Source organism: Hypanus sabinus, chromosome 13 (assembly GCF_030144855.1).
Source record: "Hypanus sabinus isolate sHypSab1 chromosome 13, sHypSab1.hap1, whole genome shotgun sequence".
In the NCBI taxonomy this organism is placed as follows: Eukaryota; Metazoa; Chordata; class Chondrichthyes; order Myliobatiformes; family Dasyatidae; genus Hypanus; species Hypanus sabinus.
Genome location: NC_082718.1, coordinates 32,592,044 through 32,613,205, shown reverse-complemented (window position 1 = coordinate 32,613,205; position 21,162 = coordinate 32,592,044). Strand labels below are relative to the sequence as shown.

The window sequence follows — 21,162 nt, the reverse complement described above, 5'->3', positions numbered from 1 at the left end:
GAAGGGCTCCTGCGGCAATAGTTACGCCTCTCTCAGGTGGCTCCCGCTGACGGCGATGCACAGGGTGTCACTGCGGCTTCCTCAAGGTGACCCTTCCGCTGGGTGTCACTCTGCGGCAGGTGCCCCTCCGCTTGGTGTCGCTGTGTTGGGAGGTGAGCGACGGGCGCCTCTCCGCTTAGTGTCGCTGTGGTGGGAGGTGAGCGACGGGCGCCCCTCCGTTTAGTGTCGCTGTGTTGGGAGGTGAGCGACGGGCGCCCCTCCGCTCAGTGTCGCTGTGGTGGGAGGTGAGCGACGGGCGCCCCTCCGCTCAGTGTCGCTGTGTTGGGAGGTGAGCGACGGGCGCCCCTCCGCTCAGTGTCGCTGTGGTGGGAGGTGAGCGACGGGCGCCCCTCCGCTCAGTGTCGCTGTGGTGGGAGGTGAGCGACGGGCGCCCCTCCGCTTAGTGTCGCTGTGGTGGGAGGTGCGCTGCTTCTGCCGATGGCAGCGGTGTCAGTGCGCGGCGTTGCCCGCTCTGCCTGCTGTTGGAGCCGCTGTGTCGGTAGCAACGCTCCGGCGATGGCTACGGCGGCCATCGGCGCCATGACCCTGCAGAATCTACGTTTCGACAACCTGGCGCTGCGGTCGCTGCCCGTGGACTCTAGCGACGAACCGGGCAGTCGCCAGGTGCCCGGCGCCTGCTTCTCCCTGGTGCGGCCGGCCCCGGTGGAGGAGCCCCGGCTGGTGGCCTACTCGGCGTCCGCCCTCGCTCTCCTCGGGCTGCGGGAACCGGGAGAGCGGGAGCTGGCCGAGTGCTTCAGCGGGAACCGGGTGCTGAAGGGCTCCCAGCCCGCTGCCCACTGCTACTGCGGTCACCAGTTCGGCTTGTTCGCCGGGCAGCTGGGCGACGGCGCCGCTATGTACCTGGGCGAGGTGCTGGGCGCCGAGGGCCGGAGGTGGGAGCTGCAGATTAAAGGCGCCGGGCCCACCCCTTACTCCAGGTCAGAGCTTTCAAAACGGGGTGTGGGTTCTCCGGGTCACCCTCTACTCACCCAGGCGGGGCTCAGACCTGTGTCTCACTTGTTGACATAGAGCAAAGTTTGGCTTCTCAGAATCAGGTTTCATATCGCTGGCAGATGTGAAATGTATTGATTTGCTGCAGCAGTATAACGCAATGTGTTAAAATAAAATTATGATTTACGATCAGAAGTAAATATAAAATAAGTAGTGCCGAAAGAGTGAACAAAGTGCCAAAAGTAGTGTTCATAGGTTCACTGTGTTCTCAGAAATCGGATGACGAGTGGAAGAAGCTGTTCCTGATCGTTGAATGTGTGCTTTCGGGCTTCTCTACGGCGTTGCTCCTTGAAGATGACTTCTGGTGCCCATGATGGAGCTGGCTGAGTTTACAACTTTTCTGAGGCTTTTTCCAATCCTGTGCAGTGGGCCCCTCCCTCGGGGTTCATCAGTGGCAGAAGCCACCCTCCTTTCCCCCCCAGTTCAGTTACTTCACAGAATGGAAGACCCCTGCCATCATTTCCCCTTCATTTTGAGGATGTTTCTATGAATCTAGTTAGTAAATACTGTTGATTTGAAATGTCACTACTTTGGGATCATAACAGCATTAGATAAGCACGGACATAAGTTCACAGTGTAGTCATAGTGTGGGAGTTTTGGAACTATCTATTCTCAATGTCCCACAAAACTACTTATTAAATCCAGTTTGTATATGACGAGTGACTTGCGTTGCTTGCATACTATGAAAGGCCGTTTAGCTAATCAAGTCATTGCTCGCACCCAGTAACACAATCCCACCCTTCCCATACTCCTATCACCTGGTGGTGGCTGTCCATTAAGTCCGATGATGACGTGAAACCTGCGCAAGAAAGTTTTTGAAGTGGAAAAGTCATTGCACTGGGGTACTTCAACTCTCTCAACCTCAAGTCCGAATCCAGTGGTATGAACAGGCATTGGTTTCATCGTCCTCTGTGCCTTGTCATGCCTTTTGCTCTGCACAAAGTGTTGCAGTACCACCTTCCTGGGTGTTGGCTGTCGCTGTTGATCTCATCCACCCACTCCACCAAAACTGACCTCGCATGCTAGGGCAGGCATTTTCCCATCTCACCAGGGTTTGAGGCCGCTGACTGCCCTCATCTGGTTTTCCCTGGTTTCATCTTACAACAGCTGCAACTGCTCAGGCCTCACAGTGTTAGAACAGCTTTCTAGTGGTGCACCAGGCGCAGAAAGGAGAACCTGGCCTCTAGCAGGTCCTAGAACGTGGACACCATTGTGGCGTTGCGGTTAGCACAACGCTATTACAGTTCTGGGTGTCAGAGTTCAAAATTCAATTCCAACATAATCTTAAGAGTCTGTACACTCTCCCAGTGACCGCGTGGGTTTCTTCTGCGTGCAGTTTGCTCCCACAGTCCAAAGATGTACAGGTTAGGTTAATTGACCATTGTGAATTGTTTAGGGTTGAATTGGGAGTTGCAGGGCAGTGTAGCTTGAAGAGCCTATTCCTCACTATATCTTTAAGTAAAATAAAACCTTGCCACTCCAAAGCAAATGAAATATTTCAAAAAGGCCTAGGCAATGCTCCAGCATAGGCTAATTAGTTGACAAGCAAGTTTGTTCTGTTTTTTGCTAGATAATGTTTTTATGGTATTCAATGACGTGACTATCACAGGCTGCCAGTGATCAAAGTTGACTAGAAAAATAAAAATGTTACAAGAGCAAGTTTGGGTGTCCCGCACCAAGTAAATCACTGCCTGACCCTTTCCATCGCCTGTAGAGATTAAATCAGAAGACTGATGGGTGGCTTTCTGTTCGCTTCTGAAATACAGCTCCAACAGCACAAGAATCTTGACACCCAGAACAAAGCAATATGCTTGGTTGATTCCCCATCATTTATGCCATAGATTAATACCATTGAACAAGGGGTCCATAGACCCCAGGTTGGGAACCCCCGATGTAAACACTCATTCCCACCACCCCACAGTGGCACTGAGCCTGCATTCTGTATTCGGAACAACTTCTATGTAGGACCACCATCAGCACATTGAGATTCCGCTGCAAGATGCATACTGTCCCAACTTTGAAATATCGTTCCTTCATCACCGCAACTAAATATCCCAGACAACGGCATTGTGCATTTACTTCATTAGAAGGGCTACGGTAGTTCAGACAAGTGACCCACTACCATTATCTGGAGAGAATTTGCATTGGGCATTAAGTGTCCATGTTAGTGATACCTATGTCCTGAAAAATGATTAAATAACAGAAATGTTGCCAAGTGCATTGCTCCTGGGTGTACTTTAATGCATTTGACACTTGGGGCGTTCTGGAGTTCAGAGTTCCATTCCTGCGCTGTTCTGTAAGGAGTCTCTGAAAGTCCTCCCCAATGAATGTGGGGGTTTTCCCTCAGGTGCTCCGGTTTCCTCCCACAGTCCAAAGACGTACCGGCTTGTAGGTTAATTGGTCATTGTAAATTGTCCCGTGATTAGGTTAGAGTAAAATCTGGGTTGTGGGGCGATGTGGCTCGAAAGATCTATTCCGTGTGGTATTGTTCAATAAATAATTTTACCCCATGATCTCTCCCGATTCCTGATTGAGCAATGACCACAAATGTTTGCCTGCATATTTGAAATGTCTTATGTTTACCTGTTTAGGAAGCAAGAATTTTGCTACTTAACATCTTTTGCCTCTTTTTCTTATCATGTACTGTATAATCAACTGTTAGTAAAATGCTTGTTTTTAACATTACATTTGAATTATACATTCTAACAGTTCCATTATTAGAATGCACGATATTCTTTCTGATAATTTTCCATGTAATGTTAGTGGGGAGAAATATGCTACTGCATCATATTTTATCTGTTTGAATACAAACATATTTAATATTTCTGTGATTTACAGTTCTATATAGCATAGTAAATTTGGACTTAAATATATTTGTGCAGTTCCTAATGTGTGGTTGTGTTCAAATTTATTTTTGACAGGCAATCAGATGGCCGTAAAGTGCTTCGCTCCAGTATAAGAGAATTTCTTTGTAGTGAGGCCATGTACCACCTTGGAATACCTACGACACGAGGTGGAACTTGTGTAACATCCAATTCTAAAGTCATCAGGGACATGTTCTATGACGGGCATCCAAAATATGAAAGATGCACTATTGTCCTCCGTATTGCCCCAACATTTCTACGGTATTTCTATTTTTGGTGTGATCTGTATCCATTTGTAGTATTTTACAAATCTAAATTTTAGCTAATGAGTCATTAATATATTTTGTTTAATTAAATTAGATTTGGATCTTTTGAGATCTTTAAACCTGTGGATGAGCAGTCGGGTCGAAAGGGACCTAGTTCTGGTAGAAATGATATTAGAATTCAGATGCTTGACTACGTCATCGAGACGTTCTATCCTGAAATTCAACATGCATATCGTCAGGACAAGGCACAGCGGAATGCCGCTTTTTTCAGAGAGGTAACAATTTGTCAGTTCTGTGTTCATGCTCTTGTTTGCTATAACTTACAGTTGGAAGAATATAAAGACTTAATTTACATTATATCTTTTCAAGTTGGTACTGGGCAACAAAAAGTTTATACTAGTTCACCTTTCAAATTTGAAATCTAGCAGGGGCCAGGAAGTTTAATTTACGGCTACATTAACTTGATCTCAGCTGAGATAAAGAATACCAAAATGGCCTCTTGCATATACAAAAAGGTTTAAAGATGAGCCGGAAAGAAGAGTAAGGACATATTAGGGTCTAACAGGTAGATAGGGTTGTAAAGAAAGCTTTTGCACATTGGCCTCCATAAATCAAAGTATTGAGTACAGTAGATGATATATTGAAGGTTTGTTAGATGTGCTAATTGTGTGTAGCTTTGATCACCTGCCTATAGCAAAGATGTAAATAAGGTTGAAAAAGTACAGAGAAAATTTACAAGGACATTGCTGGGACTGGAGGACCTGAGTTATAAGGAAAGGTTGGATAGGTTAGGATTTTATTCCTTGGAATGTGGAAGATTAAAGGGAGATTTGATAGAGGTATACAAAATTATGCAGGTTATAGATCGGGCAGATGGAAGCAGGCGTTTCCCATTGAGGGGTGAGACTACAACTAGAGGTCTTGGGTTAAGAGTAAAAGTTGAAAAGTTTAAAGGGAAACTTCTTCACTCAGAGGGTGGTGAGAGTGTGGAATGAGCTACAGCACAAGTGGTACATGAGAGCCCAATTTCAATATTTAAGAGAAGTTTAGATAGGGCATGGACAGTAGGGGTATGGAGGGCTATGGTCCTAGTGCAGGTTAATGGGAGTAGGCAATTTGAATGGTTCAGCATGGCCTCAATGGGCCAAAGGGCCTGTTTCTGTGCTATACTTTTCTATGACTCTATAACAATAGCTTACTGTTGCCTAACGAAGTTAAGGTGCTTAGAGCAAGTGTAAATAATAATACTAGGAGGCCATTTGAACCACTGGATTCATAAGAGTAATTCCCTTTGTTACATCCAGCCATTCCTTAATTCCCTGTATCCCTTTATAATTATTTTTCCACATACAAATTCCCTTCAATATTTTTGCCATTAACCTACAATGTGATCATTTTATAGTAGCCAGTTAAGTAGAGCATGTGTTTGGGGTATGAGTGGAAACACGTGGTCGTCGTGAGGATGGATACATTGAGTCAGTGGTCAGCACTGACCATGGTGAGGCAGCAGCACCAACTTCCATGCCATCATACTGCCAATTTATTAAAATCTTGAGGCCCTCTGTTGGTCGGGTGGATGATGGATGTTGCATCTTAGCTGTCTATGTGCTACACAGGCCAGGGCAGTACGATATGGAGAGCAAGCTGTTGCCCATGCCACAAGCTCCCCCTCTCCACGCAGCTGATGAATCCAAAGGAACGGCAGAGGCCGATACAGTTTGACACCAACAGCTTCTCAGGAGTTGCCAGACAGCATTGAACTCAACGTAGGACTGCCCTAGGGATTACAGCTCCAGATTGTTTCCCCTGGGTTTACTCCCGAAACCTTCCCCGTGAGTGGGTATAGCCACAAGGCAGTGGAGATAAAATCAATTTTCCTTCTCCTAGATGAGCTCCCAACCACAGCTGATGAGCCCCATCTGCCCAAAGTGACTGGTTTTAAGGCACTGGTAACCTACCTTTGCCCCTTCGCCTGTCAGTAGAAATGGTTCTGCTGGGTTTAGTAACTGGAGATTCTGAAGAATCTACCCTGGATTCAAAGCAAAGAGGCAGTCATTATTTATGATGAGTATTGACTACTGTGGGGAAAAAGTCTTAGGAACAGGTATGTAGCTAGGGTGCCAAAGACTTTTGTACAGTACTGTAGGAAGTTTATGTTTTCCACTGTACTGCTGCAAAAAAAAATGTCATGACGTGTGAGTGATGATAAACCTGATATGGGTCTTTTTTGTGGACTGAGAGTGAGAAGGGGGCCGGAAGAGGGGAATCATGGTTTGAAAAAGGGAATTGAGAGAGGAAGGAGTGGGAGACATTGTCTAATGATCAATAAACCAACTTGTTTAGTTTGATTGCCTAGTGTCTCAGGCCTGGGAGTGTCTGCACCCGAGCTGTGCCCCCTGCCTGCCCACCCACCCCCCCATAGCACTCCTCTGTCACAAGGCTTCTGTAGCTTCCTCCTGATGGTCGCAGCAAGAAGAGGTCATGACCTGTGTGGTGGGGAGCCCGGATGATGGATGCTGCTTTCCTGCAACAGTGGTTCATTCAATTGGTATGAAGATAACTGAACACAAACAAGCAACCAATTTCCTTGTTTTCAAAATGTAATTATTAAATCAACTTACTGACTTTAATATATAGCCAAGAATGGTCTCCCCTAGTTAGGTCAGAGCTTTGAACTGTGGAGGAGAGTTGTCTCAGGATATGGTATAAGAGACATAGGAATGATAGGACATAAATTTGTTCATTCAGAGGGAAGTGTATCTATGGAATTCTATACCGCAGAAGTTCAGATTCAGATTCAGTTTATTGTCATTTAGAAAACACAAATGCAATGCAGTTAAAAAATAAGACAACGTTCCTCCAGAATGATATCACAAAAGCATATGACAAAACTGACTACACCAGAAAATCCACGTAATGTTTGGCAATCCCCAATCCAGAGTCCGGAAAGGCTGCTGCGTATTAATATCGCGCTACCGTCTTAGCGTGTTCTCCGGAAAGGAGCTCCAAATCCACCAAAAAACTAAAGCTACAAGACCTGCACAAAACCACATAGTTACAACAGTGCAAACAATAGCATAATTGATTTAAAAAAAACAGACCATGGGCACAGTAAAAATAGTTAATGAATATATATATGGAGGTGCAGTAACATAGTGGTTAGCACAATGCTTTACAGTACAAGCGACCTGGGTTCAATTCCTGCCCCTGCTTGTGAGGAGTTTGTACATTCTACCTGTGACTGTGAGTTGCCTTTGGGTTTTCCAGCATCCTCCCACAGTCCAAAGACATACTGGTTGGTAGGTTAATTGGTCATTGTAAATTGTCCCGTGATTAGGCTAGGGTTAAATCAGGAGGTTGCTGGGCAGTGTGTCTCAAAGGGCCTATTCCGTGGTGTATCTCAGTAAGTAAACATTTCTTGGACAACAAAAAAATCATAGAAAGATAGACTAGGAACGTGGTATCTAAATTGGAAATATAGTATTCCAGTTGAGAATCAGGCATGATGGTGGAACAAACTGGAAGGCCTGAATGGCCTACTGCCATTCCTCCTCTTCTCTATTTCTGAATCTACAGGTAACCAAGCGGACAGCCAGACTGGCTGCTGAATGGCAAAGTGTTGGCTTTTGTCATGGTGTTCTAAACACAGACAACATGAGTATTATTGGACTCACCATCGACTATGGACCTTTTGGCTTTATGGACAGGTATATAGACTTTGAACATATCTAGGAATAATTTTATCCACATACACCATAGCTTTCAGTCTAAGTAAGATCATATTTACTGAAAGTCATGTTAGTATCGTAACAGCCTTTAAAATAAAATCAGTAAATGTTGAAATGTGAAATATTAACCTAATTTCTCTTTCCATAGATGCTGACTTGGCCTGTTGTTTTCAGCATTTTCTGTTTTTTATTTCAGGTTTTCAACAGTTGCCTTTTACAAGTTTATTAAATATTTATGTTGCTATATTTATCATTTTGCCCACACAAAGCCTTTTTAGCTGGGTGAAGGAGCTTCTTCTTCGAAACTCGCCAAGCTGCTTGTATATGCTGCATATCAGACTGAGATAGGTGTAGACTTTTGTACAGTTAATATCATATCTTAGAATTTCAGCATCTTGAAAAGTAATGATATTGCATTGACACGGAAGTTAGAACATTGAACAGAAATAGAAACTCAGCAGTTACTGTTCTTATATCCGAGGCCTGCACTGGATATTGTACAGAATAGTACCTTATGCTTTTCATCTAATAATGATCAGTGCTGGACCAAAAGACTGCCAACTGTAACTATATCTGTTAATTTATACAACATAGTACAGCACTGGACAGGCCATTTGTCCCTCAACGTTGTGGTGATGTTGATGCCAATTTATACAAAATGTTCTCCTGTGTAACCTGTGTCCCTCCATTCCCTTCATATTTATGTGTCTAAGACGGGTTCCCAGTATTTTTAATGTCATGGACCTTTATCATTAACCGAGGAGTCCATGGATCCTCGGTTGGGGACTCCTGATCTTTCTTAAACTCCATTAAACTGCCTGCACTATTCCACTACTACCCTTGTAACCCATTCCAGGCATCTACTTGCCCCTCATGTCGTCTTGAAACTCCCTCATTCTAATCTTAAAATTATATCCTCTACTTTTGATATTTCTACCCTAATAATTCACACTAATTAAAAAATGACAAATTGTGGAAAAGGCTAGATTATAATGTTTTACTTAATTCTAATACAGGTGTGCGCCGCTTAACATCCTTTCGGACAATGTCCGATCGCTTATACGTCCATAGTCCTGATTGGAGAACATGATACAGCGGACGTAATCAATCTCGTGTATCGCGCGTCTCTTGCATGTAGTAGCGTTATCTCTCTGTTTAATTTTGTTTCGAAAATATTACCGTAAAGTGCATTATGGCTTCCAAACGCAGCAAAACCACACCTAGTGATAGCAGCAGCAAGAGGCAAAGGAAAAGTATTGATCTGGAAGTGAAACAATATGAAGGTAGAAAACCAGTGAATGTTATTGCTTGGGATTTAGGCATGTAGCATTCGACAATCACGATGATCCTGAAAAACAAAGAAAAAATTCTCAAAGCTGTTAAAGGATCAGCTTCACTGAAAACTACAAGGCTCACGAAAATGTGAGAGGGACCTTTATCGGATATGGAGAAATTGCTACTGACACGAACGGAAGACCAAACACAAGAGAGAATCCCTCTCAGCACATTGACGATCACTGCTAAGGCGTGAGCTTGTTCGAAATGCTTAAAGAAGAAGCAGGATCAGACCACGATACTGAGTTTAGTGCTAGCTCTGGGTGGTTTGAGCACTTCAAGCAACGTTTCTCGCTGCATAATGTAAAAGCTAGTGGTGAGTCTGCGAGTGCTGATGCATAGGCAGCAGAAGAATTAGATAAGCTAATTGTAGAGGGACGAATATGGACGAAACCTCCTTATTCTGGAAGCGACTGCTGAAAGGACCTTCATCCATAACGAGGCCAAATCAATGCCAGGCTTTAAGGCTTTTAAGGACAGAGTGACAGTGTTGTTAGGAGGCAATGTTGCTGGCTACAAGTTAAAGCCATTTGTTATCTGGCATAGTGAAAACCCCAGGGCTTTCAAGAACATCAATAAACACACACTACCTGTGTACTATAGGAGCAATAAAAAGTCCTGGATGACACAAATGCTGTTTCAGCATGCCCTTCTAAACTGCTATGGCAGTGAAACGGAGAAAAACTGCCAGGAAGAAGGCATATCTTTCAAGATTTTGCTAATTGTCGTTAATGCTCCAGGCCACCCCCCATTCATTGGTGAACTCCACCCCAACATCAAAGTGGTGTTCCTCCCACCAAACCCCACCTCTTTAATACAGCCAATGGACCAAGGGGTTATTTCTGCATTTAAGGCCTGAGGAGGACTTCTGCTCAGGCTATTGCTGCAGCAGATGACTGGCAAGACACTGAAGCAGTTTTGGAAAGAACACAACATCTACCACTGCATAAAGAACCTTGCTTGGGCCTGGGATGAAGTAACCAAAGAATGCATGAATGGCATATGGAAAATATTGAAGCGGTATGTGCATGACTTTAAGGGATTTGAAAAGGATGAGGAGATTGCAAAGTTTAATAAAGCTGTTGTCGACGTGGCAAACAACAACCTGAACTTGGACATAGATGATGAGGACATTGAAGATCTCCTAGAGGTGGTTCCTGAGGAACTAACAAATGAAGAGTAGCTGGAGCTAGAGCAAGAGCGGAAAGCTGAAGAAGAGGCAAGGGAAAAGGAGGCTGCAGAAGGTGAAGAAGAACAGGTGCAGAAGAGGTTCACTGTTAAGGGGTTAGCCAAGTTCTTTGCAGGTCTTAACAGCTTGCTGAAGAGATGGACCCAAACACTGAACACTTTTCACTGATAGGAATGCTCATGCAGTGTTTGCTACATATAGAGAAATTTATGAAGAAAAGAAAAAGCAAACTAGGCACACAACACTGGATGTATTTCTTAAGAAAACTGAAAAGAAATTAAAAAGTTTAAAATGAAATAAATTTTAGTGTATGTATTATAGTGTACAGTACAGTCGGCCCTCCTTATCCTTGAGGGATTGGTTCTGGGACCCCTCACAGATACCAAAAAACGAGAATGCTTAAGTCCCTCATTCAACCAGTCACATTACGGTGGACCTAAGGAGCCAGTGGAACCCCAGACCTTATTTAACCTGTCTCAGTGCAGTGGGCATTAGGACCCGGCAGCCGAGCTCTGAATCCACAGTGTTTCTGTTCATGAAAATCGTCATGATCATAATTGAAAATAAAGTGGAAATAATAAAGCGATCGGAAAGAGGTGAAACGCCATCGGTCATTGGAAAAGCATTAGGCTACAGTCGGTCAATGATCGAAACAATTTTAAAGGATAAAGTGAGAAAGGCCCTATAAGCTACAATTATTAGTAAGCAACACAGTGGTTTAATTATTGGGTTTTGGGTTTTTGATCCTCCACATCAACCAATGGATGGAGACTGCGCTCGCAAGTAGTCTGTCACTGGATCGGACTCAGGAACTTCCTGAGCCCGGCGCTGATGCATACGTTAAGTGTTTTATATGCATAGAAAGGTGAAATATATACTATATACTAAGACAAGCGTTTGACTAACTGACGCTAAATAATACCGGATGTACCTGTTCCAATTTACATAGAGAACTTGCGACTTTTTTTCGATCCCGATCCACGGTAACCCATGCACATCCTCCCGTATACTTTAAAGCAACTCTAGATTACTTGTAATATCTAATACAATGTAAATGCTATATAAACTAGTTGTTATACTGCACTGTTTAGGGAATAATAACAAGAAAAAAAAGTCTGTACATACTCGAACAAGTGCTGGAAGAGCACTTCCGGGTTTTCTCGATTCGCAGTTGGTTGAATTCTCACATGCGAAGCTCACGGATAAAGAGGGCCAACTGTATACAGTTTTAGTGTAAGTTCTTGGCTATTTAGTCAATATACACTACAGTACTCCATGTAGTTTTGCTAAGTATATAATATGGTGTTCGTACAATGTCCAAATCACAAAACGTCCGATTTCATTGAATGTATTGTGAACATTAAGCAGCACATACCTGTACATTTGTTAAGTTAAACAATAGTTGTAGTAAGTGTCAGGGAGTTGTGGTCACTGTGCTGACCTACTGAGATACCTGACCCCTGACCTGGTTTGTTGTCTAGCACCAAATCCAATATGGCTCCTCCTCAAGACTGCTTGTCATCATATTGAGTCAGGAATCCTTCCAGGACACACCTAACAAGTTCTGCCCCATTCAAACTTTTGCACTAAGGAAGTGCCAATCGATATTAGGAAAGTTGAAATCCCCTATGACAACAATCCTGTTATTTTAGTACCTTTCCAAAATCTGCCTCCCAATCTGTTCTTCAGCATCTCTGTTACTATTGGGGAAATTTTATAATCTAGTTAAGGTTATGGATAACCAAATAAAGTAATTTATTTTACTACAAAGATTATATTAACACTGATCAATATAATGATACATTTCTTCCTCCAACCATTTAAGGTTTGATCCGGATTATGTATGTAATGCTTCTGATAACAGAGGCCGCTATGCTTATAACCGACAACCTGAAATCTGTAAGTGGAACCTGGGCAAACTGGCAGAAGCCTTGGTTCCTGAGCTGCCTCTGGAAGTGGGCCAGTCTATCATTGAAGAAGAATATAAGTCAGAGTTTGACCAACACTTCCTGCAAAAGATGAGAAAGAAATTGGGACTACTTAGATGTGAGAAGGCAGAGGATGAAGAATTAGTTTCTGATCTTTTGCATGTTTTCCATATAACAGGTTTGTAGGATAGTTTTATGCTTCTTTCAGAATTCAATATAACTGCTAATGTTAACACAATTTCCTCAAATCCTCCATCCAAGATTACTTACAAACTACTCTTAATCTTGTGTTCCTTTTTCCCACTCTAATCATGATTGCTACTGTCTCCCTAATTCTATCTATGCTTTTCTTCTTTTCCAATCACCTTGAAGATGAAATAAATTTATTAAAATTTAGAAAAGAATGGGAGGCTTGATAGAGAAGGGTTAGTGATTTAATTTTTTTAATATATACTTACTGTAATTTGTAGTTTTTATTATGTACTGCAGTGTACTCCTACTGCATAACAACAAATTTCACAACGTATACCAGTGATATTAAACCTGATTCTGAATAGCATCCATCCATGGGTGCTAGAGAGAGACAAGTCCTTCCTACAAACACCTTTTGAACAGCCTGTTCATATGAATGAGCATTTGTGAGATCAGTGGGATGGATTTTCTGGCTGCTGCAGAACTGCAAGTGACCTTTCTTGGCACTAGCTGGAATTTTTCCACATTGAATACAGGAAGAATAGAACCCAGTAATATGACTGTGCCCTTTCTGTGAATCCTGTCTAAATAACAGTGTAGCATCTGGGCCAGCGGCAGTACCTATTTTAAAACAGTCATTAGTACTTGAACCTCTTCAGTAGTAGTATCTCATGAAAGAATATCATTATTACTCGTTAGACTTAGGCTGAACCTGCTAATTTCAGTGATTCAAAATACATTTATTATTGAAGTATGTATACAGAATACAACTCAGAGAATCATTTGCCCACAGGCAGCCATAAAACGAAGAAACACCATGGAACCCATTAAAGAAAACATAAAACGAAACACGATAAAAGCACAAATTGCAAAAAGCAAGCGGACAACACATGGAATATTGAACATCGAACCAGGAGTCCGGTAGTATTCAGTTCAGTGTCGCACCGCTAGCACACTGCAGACCGCAGGGCAAAGCAATTTTCACTGAAGCACCCCTGACTGCATCCATCACCCCTATCAAACCACTCAAAAGCAGCAAAAAAACAGGAACACATGCAACATGAACCCCAAAGTCCCCCCAAACCAGTCCACACCCTTTAATTAATCCTTGCAAGGTGGTCTCAAGACTCCTGCAATTTCCTCCAACAGCAGCTAGCAAGAAGGAGAGGAAGACCAGTCAATCACAGGCAGACGACTTTATTATTAAGAATGGCAAAGTGAAATTTAAAATGCTTCTCCAGAATATCTATTCCTGTGGGGTAGTCCTTCATAGGCACCTTCTGCCATGTGCGACCTCGGTTTGTGGCCTCATTTCTGACGTGAACTGTTTTGGTTATGAACAGTTCTTAGTAGTAGAGCCATGCTGCAACCTGGGGAGGAACTGAATCTTAAATGCCTTTGCCTAGATATCAATGTAATTGGTATTTTTTACATTGTGGAATTTGAATCAATTACTAGCCATAAAGAAAGGTGTCCCAGAATATCTTGTGGTCTTTGTAGCCATGGACCTCATGTTTTCTAACTCCTGGCAGAGTTGCCAGTCTCACTGAAGAATTCTCAAACAGCATGAGGGATGGAATAAGCACATTTTTAGTAGTTTATAAAATGAAGGGTGTGAATACCAGATCTTTCAATCTATTATATTTTGAAGTATTCACATATGGCAATTATAATCCAATTCTAAGTAATTAGATTTGGGTGCCACAAAAGCATACCGGTTAATGTGACACTATTACAGTTCAGGGTGTCGGAGTTAGAAGTTCAATCCAGCATCCTCTGTAAGAAATCTCCGTACGCACCCCTCATAGAACACGTGGGTTTTCCCTGATTTCTTCCCGCAGTCCAAAGGCGTACTGGAGAGGTTAATTGGCCGTTGGGTTTATCAGGTTGCCAGGGTGGGGCAGCGCAGCTTAAAGGACCAGAAGGGCCTAATCTGCGTTGTATTGTTAAATAAACAGCTCAGTTTTTACAGGGTATTTTTACATACGGTATTTTGTGAATAGATGTAGGAATGCTAAGCCACAGAGAGTAACAGTATTTCCTCATCAAAGCTAGTTGTGGCAATCCCAAGGATGCCCCACCTTTCACAATATAATGACACCTCTACGGCTACAAAATCCAGCCCCATATGCTTACTGTTATATTTGTACAAAAACTGCAAACTAAAAGGATTAGAAATTCAAACACACTTAAGATGACATGTTTTTGTTCCATTCAGGTGCGGATTTTACAAACTGCTTCCGTTTACTTAGTAATTTTCCAATTCCTGGATCAGCCACATCTTTCACATTGGCAGATTTCCTTGAAAAACTAATTGAGCAATGTGCATCACTGGAAGATCTGAAATTAGCTTTCACTCCAGCTATGGATCCACGGTAAGAAAATGCAGTGCCTTTCTATATTCTGATTCATACACTTCTATATTGAGGTAAGATTGCACCTGACTAACTTGATTAAAATTTTGCCAAGAAGATTTATTGTTATTTTTCTCAATATTCTTAAAAAAACAAATACTCAATGATATGTAAAAGTACCTGATTAATTCTGCTCACACAGTACAGCAGCTATTGAAGTGAAAAAACTGCAGACATTGCAAATCTGAAACTAAAGTAGAAAATGTCACACTCAGCAGGTTAAGCAGTATCTGCAGGGAGAGAAAATAAAAGTTAATGCTAGAGTAGTTGACCTTACATAAACCGGCCTGTTTTAACAGACACTAAATGCTGAGTATCTCAACATTTTGTATGTGTTAACTTGGATTTCCAGCAGATTTTCTCTTGTTTCTGTTTTATCAGAAATAGTTTTATGAAATTGTTGAATTCAACATTGAATCCTAAGGTTTGTAACATGCCTAAATACGGGAAATGAGCTACCATTCCTCAAACTTAGTCTAGGCATCATTGAAACCCTGTGAGAAACCAAAAAACAGAGCTGTGAGCAAAATGGAGAATTGAAGTGACCGACTGGTGACTGGAATGGTGTACTGCAGTGTTGTGCATATGTATAATGCAGCCTTCTCTACATTGGAGAAACTGAAGACAGATTGGGAATTCAAATTGCTGAACGCCTCAGTTTACCTCACCTGAGGAATCCTGAACTTATTGTTGTTTTTTCCATATAACCCTCCATTCCATCCTTTGACCTCTCTCTCTGGCTTCCTACATTTCTCTAATGATGCTGAATATAAAATAGAAGACCACCACCACATCTTCCATCGGGAATGTTTCAGGCCCCCAAACCCTATTGAATTCAGCACCTTTGACAAGCTAGTTCTGATGTAAGGACATCCACATCTAAAGCTAACTGGCCTTTTTGTTGTCTCTTCATAGATGCAATGTTGTCTGCTGGGTGTTTCAGATTTGTATCCATCGTATTCCTTTCTCTCTCCACCTGCCAGTACTAGAAATAAAAAAGTAAAAAAGCAGAACTTCCCAGTGGCCTAACATTTTAATTCCCATTTCCCATTGTGACATGTCGGTCCATGGCCTCCTCTTGTGCCAAGATTCCTCAGGATGGAGGAGTAACACAATATATTCAGTCTCAGTTGCCACCAACTGATGGCATGAATGTTGATTTCACCTTGTGGTTTAAAAAAATCCTCCCCCCCCCCCCCCCTTCCACTTCTTATATTCCCCACTCTGCCTAACACCTCCCCTTTCGTTCCCTCCTCCTTCCCTTTCTCCTATAGTCCACTCTCCTCTCCTGCCACATTCCTCCCACTCCAGTCCTTTACCTTTCCCACTCACCGGACTTCACCTATCACCTTCCAGCTATCCTTACCCTCCCCACACCATTTTATTCTGGCACATACCCCATTGCTTTCCAGTCCTGAAGAAGGGTCTCTGCCCAAAACGTCGACTGTTTATTAATTTCCATAGCTGCTGCCTCTGTGTGTGAGTTGCTTTGGAAATATTTACATTGCTAGGACAACTTTCATCTTCACCTTCCCATCCCTTCGTCTGCAAGTTAAAACACATTTGTCTTCTCACATTTCCAGTTTTAGTAAAGAATTTTTGGTCTGAAAGGTTGACTTTCTTTGGTTCTCATAGGTGCCACCTAACTTCTGAATGTTATGCCATCATTTCAGCATAACATCAATTCTGATACGTTTTATACACAATAATTTGTGTTTTAAAAACATACATTTTTAAAAGTTTAAATTTTTTTTTAACTGCTTTGAGTTGGATTGAATTTTTCAGATTATGACTCAGTGTTCTGATTGTCCACACAGGCAGCTGTCCATTTTGCTGGCCCTATCTCAATCGAATCCACAGCTCTTTGAACTGATTGGTGACAAAAGGGGAGTTGCTAAGGAGCTGGATCGAATAGAGCGCTTCTCAGAGCTCCAACAGATGACAACAGAAGAGCTACAAAACAAACTCAAGAAAGCCTGGACAGACTGGCTCCAAAAATACAGGTTAGAAATTGCAACAAAAATCAATCTACAGTGAAATAAGTATTGTAAAAATCTTTTATTGAGATACCTGTGGAATAGGCCCTTCCGACCTTCAAACTGCCGCCCCCAGCAACTCCCAATTTAATCCTAGCCTAATTGTGGGACAATTTACAATGACCAATTGGCTGGTAAATCTTTGGACTGTGGGAGGAAATCCACAGAGTCCTGGGAAGAACGTACAAACTCCTTACAGGCAGGAATTTAAACAGGTAGAGTTACTTGGTCCATTATATCTGCACTGGCTAAAAGAGAACTTCCTATTCTATTCCCACATTCCAGCACCAAGAAAGAGCCCTGAAAGTCATGGCTGTTCAAGTATCCTAGGACATTTTCATGTCATTGAAGTTTGTGTCTGTCTTCAGGCAGTAGATTCTGGACACTCAACACACACATGATATTTCCTCAACTTCTGTTCCCTCTAGCTATGTTAGGGAAAACAGATATTTCCATTTACTCAAGCTAGTTCCCCGTAATTTTATACACCTTAGTTCGATCTCCACTTGGTAAGTTTTGATTTTTATGAGTCATAGTTTGTTTTTCTTGCATTTATGGCTTCAGTAAGGAATGAACCTGTACAACTAATACTTCATGTTTAACCGACTCACAAATTGTATTGTATTTTTCAAAGTTTGCTAGATTGCAGTTTACCTTTCCATATTTAAGTACAAAAACCTATTAGGAAAAACTCTCATTTATTAATTTTATAATCTATTTAATTGTTTCTACAAAGCTCAAGCTCTAAATTGAACTTTGATTTCTGTATTAAGTGTTGGGTATGAAGATGTCAATGCTAATGACTGGATTCCCCATTTTGAAGTGTATTTGAAAGGGTTATTGTGCACTGGTATTTATGAGTATTCATCTTTGAGCTTTCATGCTGCTTTATCTGATTAGATGTGGATATTCCTTTTTACTGTTGCCTTTCAGGTCTCGTTTGGAGAATGAAGCGGAGGGTGTTGATGATGTTGATGAACTGAACACTGAACGAGTGAAAGTGATGAATGCAAACAACCCAAAATTTATCCTGAGGAATTACATTGCACAAAATGCAATATCAGCAGCGGAAGATGGGGACTTCTCAGAGGTGGGTAAATTTCAATAAACTAATTTCAAAATAATTATGTGCAAAATAAAAATCCTTCTGCAGATCAGTGTTTGAGGACAAAACATTAAATTTTGCATGGCAATAGATGTAAGTCAGGTAAGGATAGCATTCTAGTTCACCCAGATATTATGGTTCAAAATCTTTAATAAATGCAGCCCCCCACCTTCTGCAGCATTCATTGATTAATGACAATTACTCCTGCCAAAAGAAGAATTTCCTTTGCAAAATCTCAAAATACAATGTTCTAAAATAACTGTAAAGAACCGTTTTAGTCAATATTTAGATTTTTAATGAAGTATTATTTTCTTTGTTCTTCCAGATTTGCTGGAAGATGTTAAATGTCACTAAGATTTGTATGAATTGCCTGCAGATATATGTGTTTATAAAATGGTGGTAGAGAATGCAGATTATCTACCGTAGAAAATACTAAATACCCTTTCCCTGAAACTGGTTCAAATTTTCAGTTTAAACATGTTTATACTGTAGATTATAGATTACAATCAGTATAAGTAATTAATTTTATTTAAATTGTGAAAAAAGACTGCATAAATTCTCAATCAAATCATCTTGAATCATTTATTACAATGCCAGGAAATAATTATTCTATTCTAGTAGAAATGGGTAAGTTGAGGCAATTAATTAGACTATAAGACATTGGCCCAATTCTACTCCATTCAGCTCATCAAGTCTCCTCTGCCATTCCATCATGACTGATTCATTTCCCTCCATAATCTTTCACTTTAAATACACTCAATGATCTGACCTCATCAGCCACCTTTAACCTCACTCTGGTTAAATAAATTCCTCATCTCTGCCGTAAATGGATGTCCATCTATTCTGAGGTTTTGCCCTCTGGTCCCCCATTATAGGAAACATCCTCTCTACATCCACTCTATGTAGGTCTTTAAGGGTTTGATAGGTTTCAGTGATTTCTTCCCCTCCCTCCTTTCTTCTAAATTCCAGTAGGTACAAGCCCAGAGCATCATTGCTGGAATCATTTTCCTGAACCTCTTTTGAACCCTCTCCAATGTCAGTGCATCCCTTCCTAGATAAGGGATCCAGACCTGCTCACAATACTCCAAGTGAGGCCTCACCAGTGCTTTATAAAGCCTCAGTATTACATCCTTGTTTTTATATTCTAGTGTCCTCAAAATAAATGCTAAATTGCATTTGCCTTCCTCACCACCGATTCAGTGTGTGGTTAACCTTGAGCGAATCCTGTACAAGGACTCCCAAGTCCCTTTGCAGCTCAGATTTTTGAATTTTCTCCCCATTTAGAATATAGTCTACGCTTTTATTCCTTCTACCAAAGTGCATGACCACACACTTCCTGACATTGTATTCCATCTGCCACTTCCTTGCCAATTATTTATTAAATGAAAGTAGCAAAAAAAATGTCATTAAAAACTTGCTGATCAAAGCTAAGGATTTAAAATTGTTTGGAATTTCTGATTTAGATGTAGTTAGCAAATTTCATAGTGAGCTGTTTTGGCAATGCTTAAAAGTCTATCATGTTCCTTTAGGTTAGACGGGTTCTAAAGCTTCTTGAGCAACCATACAGTGAGGAACCCTGTGTGGAGGAAGACCTGGTCCAAGAAACAACAGAGGAGGCTACAGCATCATGTGATCAATTAAGTAGCAAGAGAGTACCATACCACAGCAGGCCACCTGACTGGGCTGGGAAACTTCTAGTCACCTGATCTTCATAACCACCTTGTTTTTTGGCTTCTTGTTAACTCACAACTGTTAGGAATTGACTGTTAAACTGAAGTTTCCTTTACACAGTGGAGAAGCCACAACAAGGTAAATAGAGTACCACTTTTTCCTCGCGACAGATGTAAAATGGAGATTTCACTATACAAAAAGCAGTACCAGATGGTTCTTAAGTCTTTCTGCCTCATTGAAATATAAAGAATGAGTTACCTTGACCACAATGTGGTCAGCAGAAACACAGCATGAAAACCTTTAGGGTAGAAAATGTTGAAATGTCTATTTAAAGATTACATGCCCCTTAAATACATGAATTGTTTGAGATTGTTGGAGTGAAATGCTAATAGTTTTGCAAGCAGCTGTAGTGTAGAAACAGGCCCTGCCATCTGAACCAGCCACTTAGTACCTACATTTCTGCAGTAATCTTGTTTTCCATCCACTACTCAGGTCATTGCCTTCTATGCTTTGGCATTTGGCATTTCACATGCTCACCTGTGCAGTTGTATCCGAAGTCAGGATGTCATGTTTTTTGAACATGAGAATTAAATTTTTATATGTTTAGTAGAAAACAGACTGCTGACAACATGAATGAGTAAGTAATGGACAGTGTTCAAAGGAATAGTTGGTTTAGGAGTCAGAAGTTTGTGTAATTGTAAACTGAACATTACCATTTGGAACCACTGATTACTGTATGTTCAGTGATTTTACCGTAAGTTTTGAAGACAAGAATTTTATTCAGCTGAAGGTCACATTAATTTTTACTATATTCGGTTCCTTTAAGCAATTCAGTCATGAAATTACATTGTCTTAATGAGAATATAGAACTTTTGATTGAGACACAGATTTAGGATGGTGATGAATATTTGTAACTCAGATTGAGGCATTTATGTTGCAATGTTTGCCGAACTTGGCAATCGGCTAGCGGATTGAGGTGCTGCTTAAGTTGGAAATGGAAACTCCAGATAAAATCTGTAATCATGAATACAAAAATATCAACTCTGATACACTGAGCTATTTTTGTAAGATGTGGAAACTGCTGTACTCTTAAAATTCTCAGCATTAAGAAACGTTAACGCACAAACAGGCTATAGTTCCTTACATGGTAATTTGCACAGTACTTCCTCAATGATTATTTTTATATAAGTTCATACTATTCAAAGTAGCATTTTAGTTATAAAGGATTCAATGGAATTGATGCTTTTTAAAATTTATGCAAATTGTTCAGCTGCTTTGCTTTATCAGTATGATGGTAAACAAGCCATTAACGGGTACAATAAATGAATAAAAGAAAAGTACATCTTTTTTTACATTGTTTTTACATTATTAGAACATTGCTAAA

General features: G+C 41.3%; 1 protein-coding gene across 1 annotated transcript; it reads left to right on the top strand.

Moving 5' to 3' along the window:
• The first annotated feature begins 438 nt into the window (after nt 1–438).
• On the top strand, nt 439–21,125 carry selenoo1 (selenoprotein O1). Its single transcript, XM_059987441.1, has 9 exons — nt 439–977; nt 3,972–4,175; nt 4,275–4,455; nt 7,757–7,887; nt 12,258–12,538; nt 14,771–14,927; nt 16,784–16,969; nt 17,936–18,092; nt 19,637–21,125. Exons 1-9 carry the CDS (start codon nt 478–480, stop codon nt 19,820–19,822), a joined length of 1,983 nt encoding a protein of 660 aa, XP_059843424.1. The 5' UTR covers nt 439–477; the 3' UTR covers nt 19,823–21,125.
• Nucleotides 21,126–21,162: the final 37 nt, after the last annotated feature.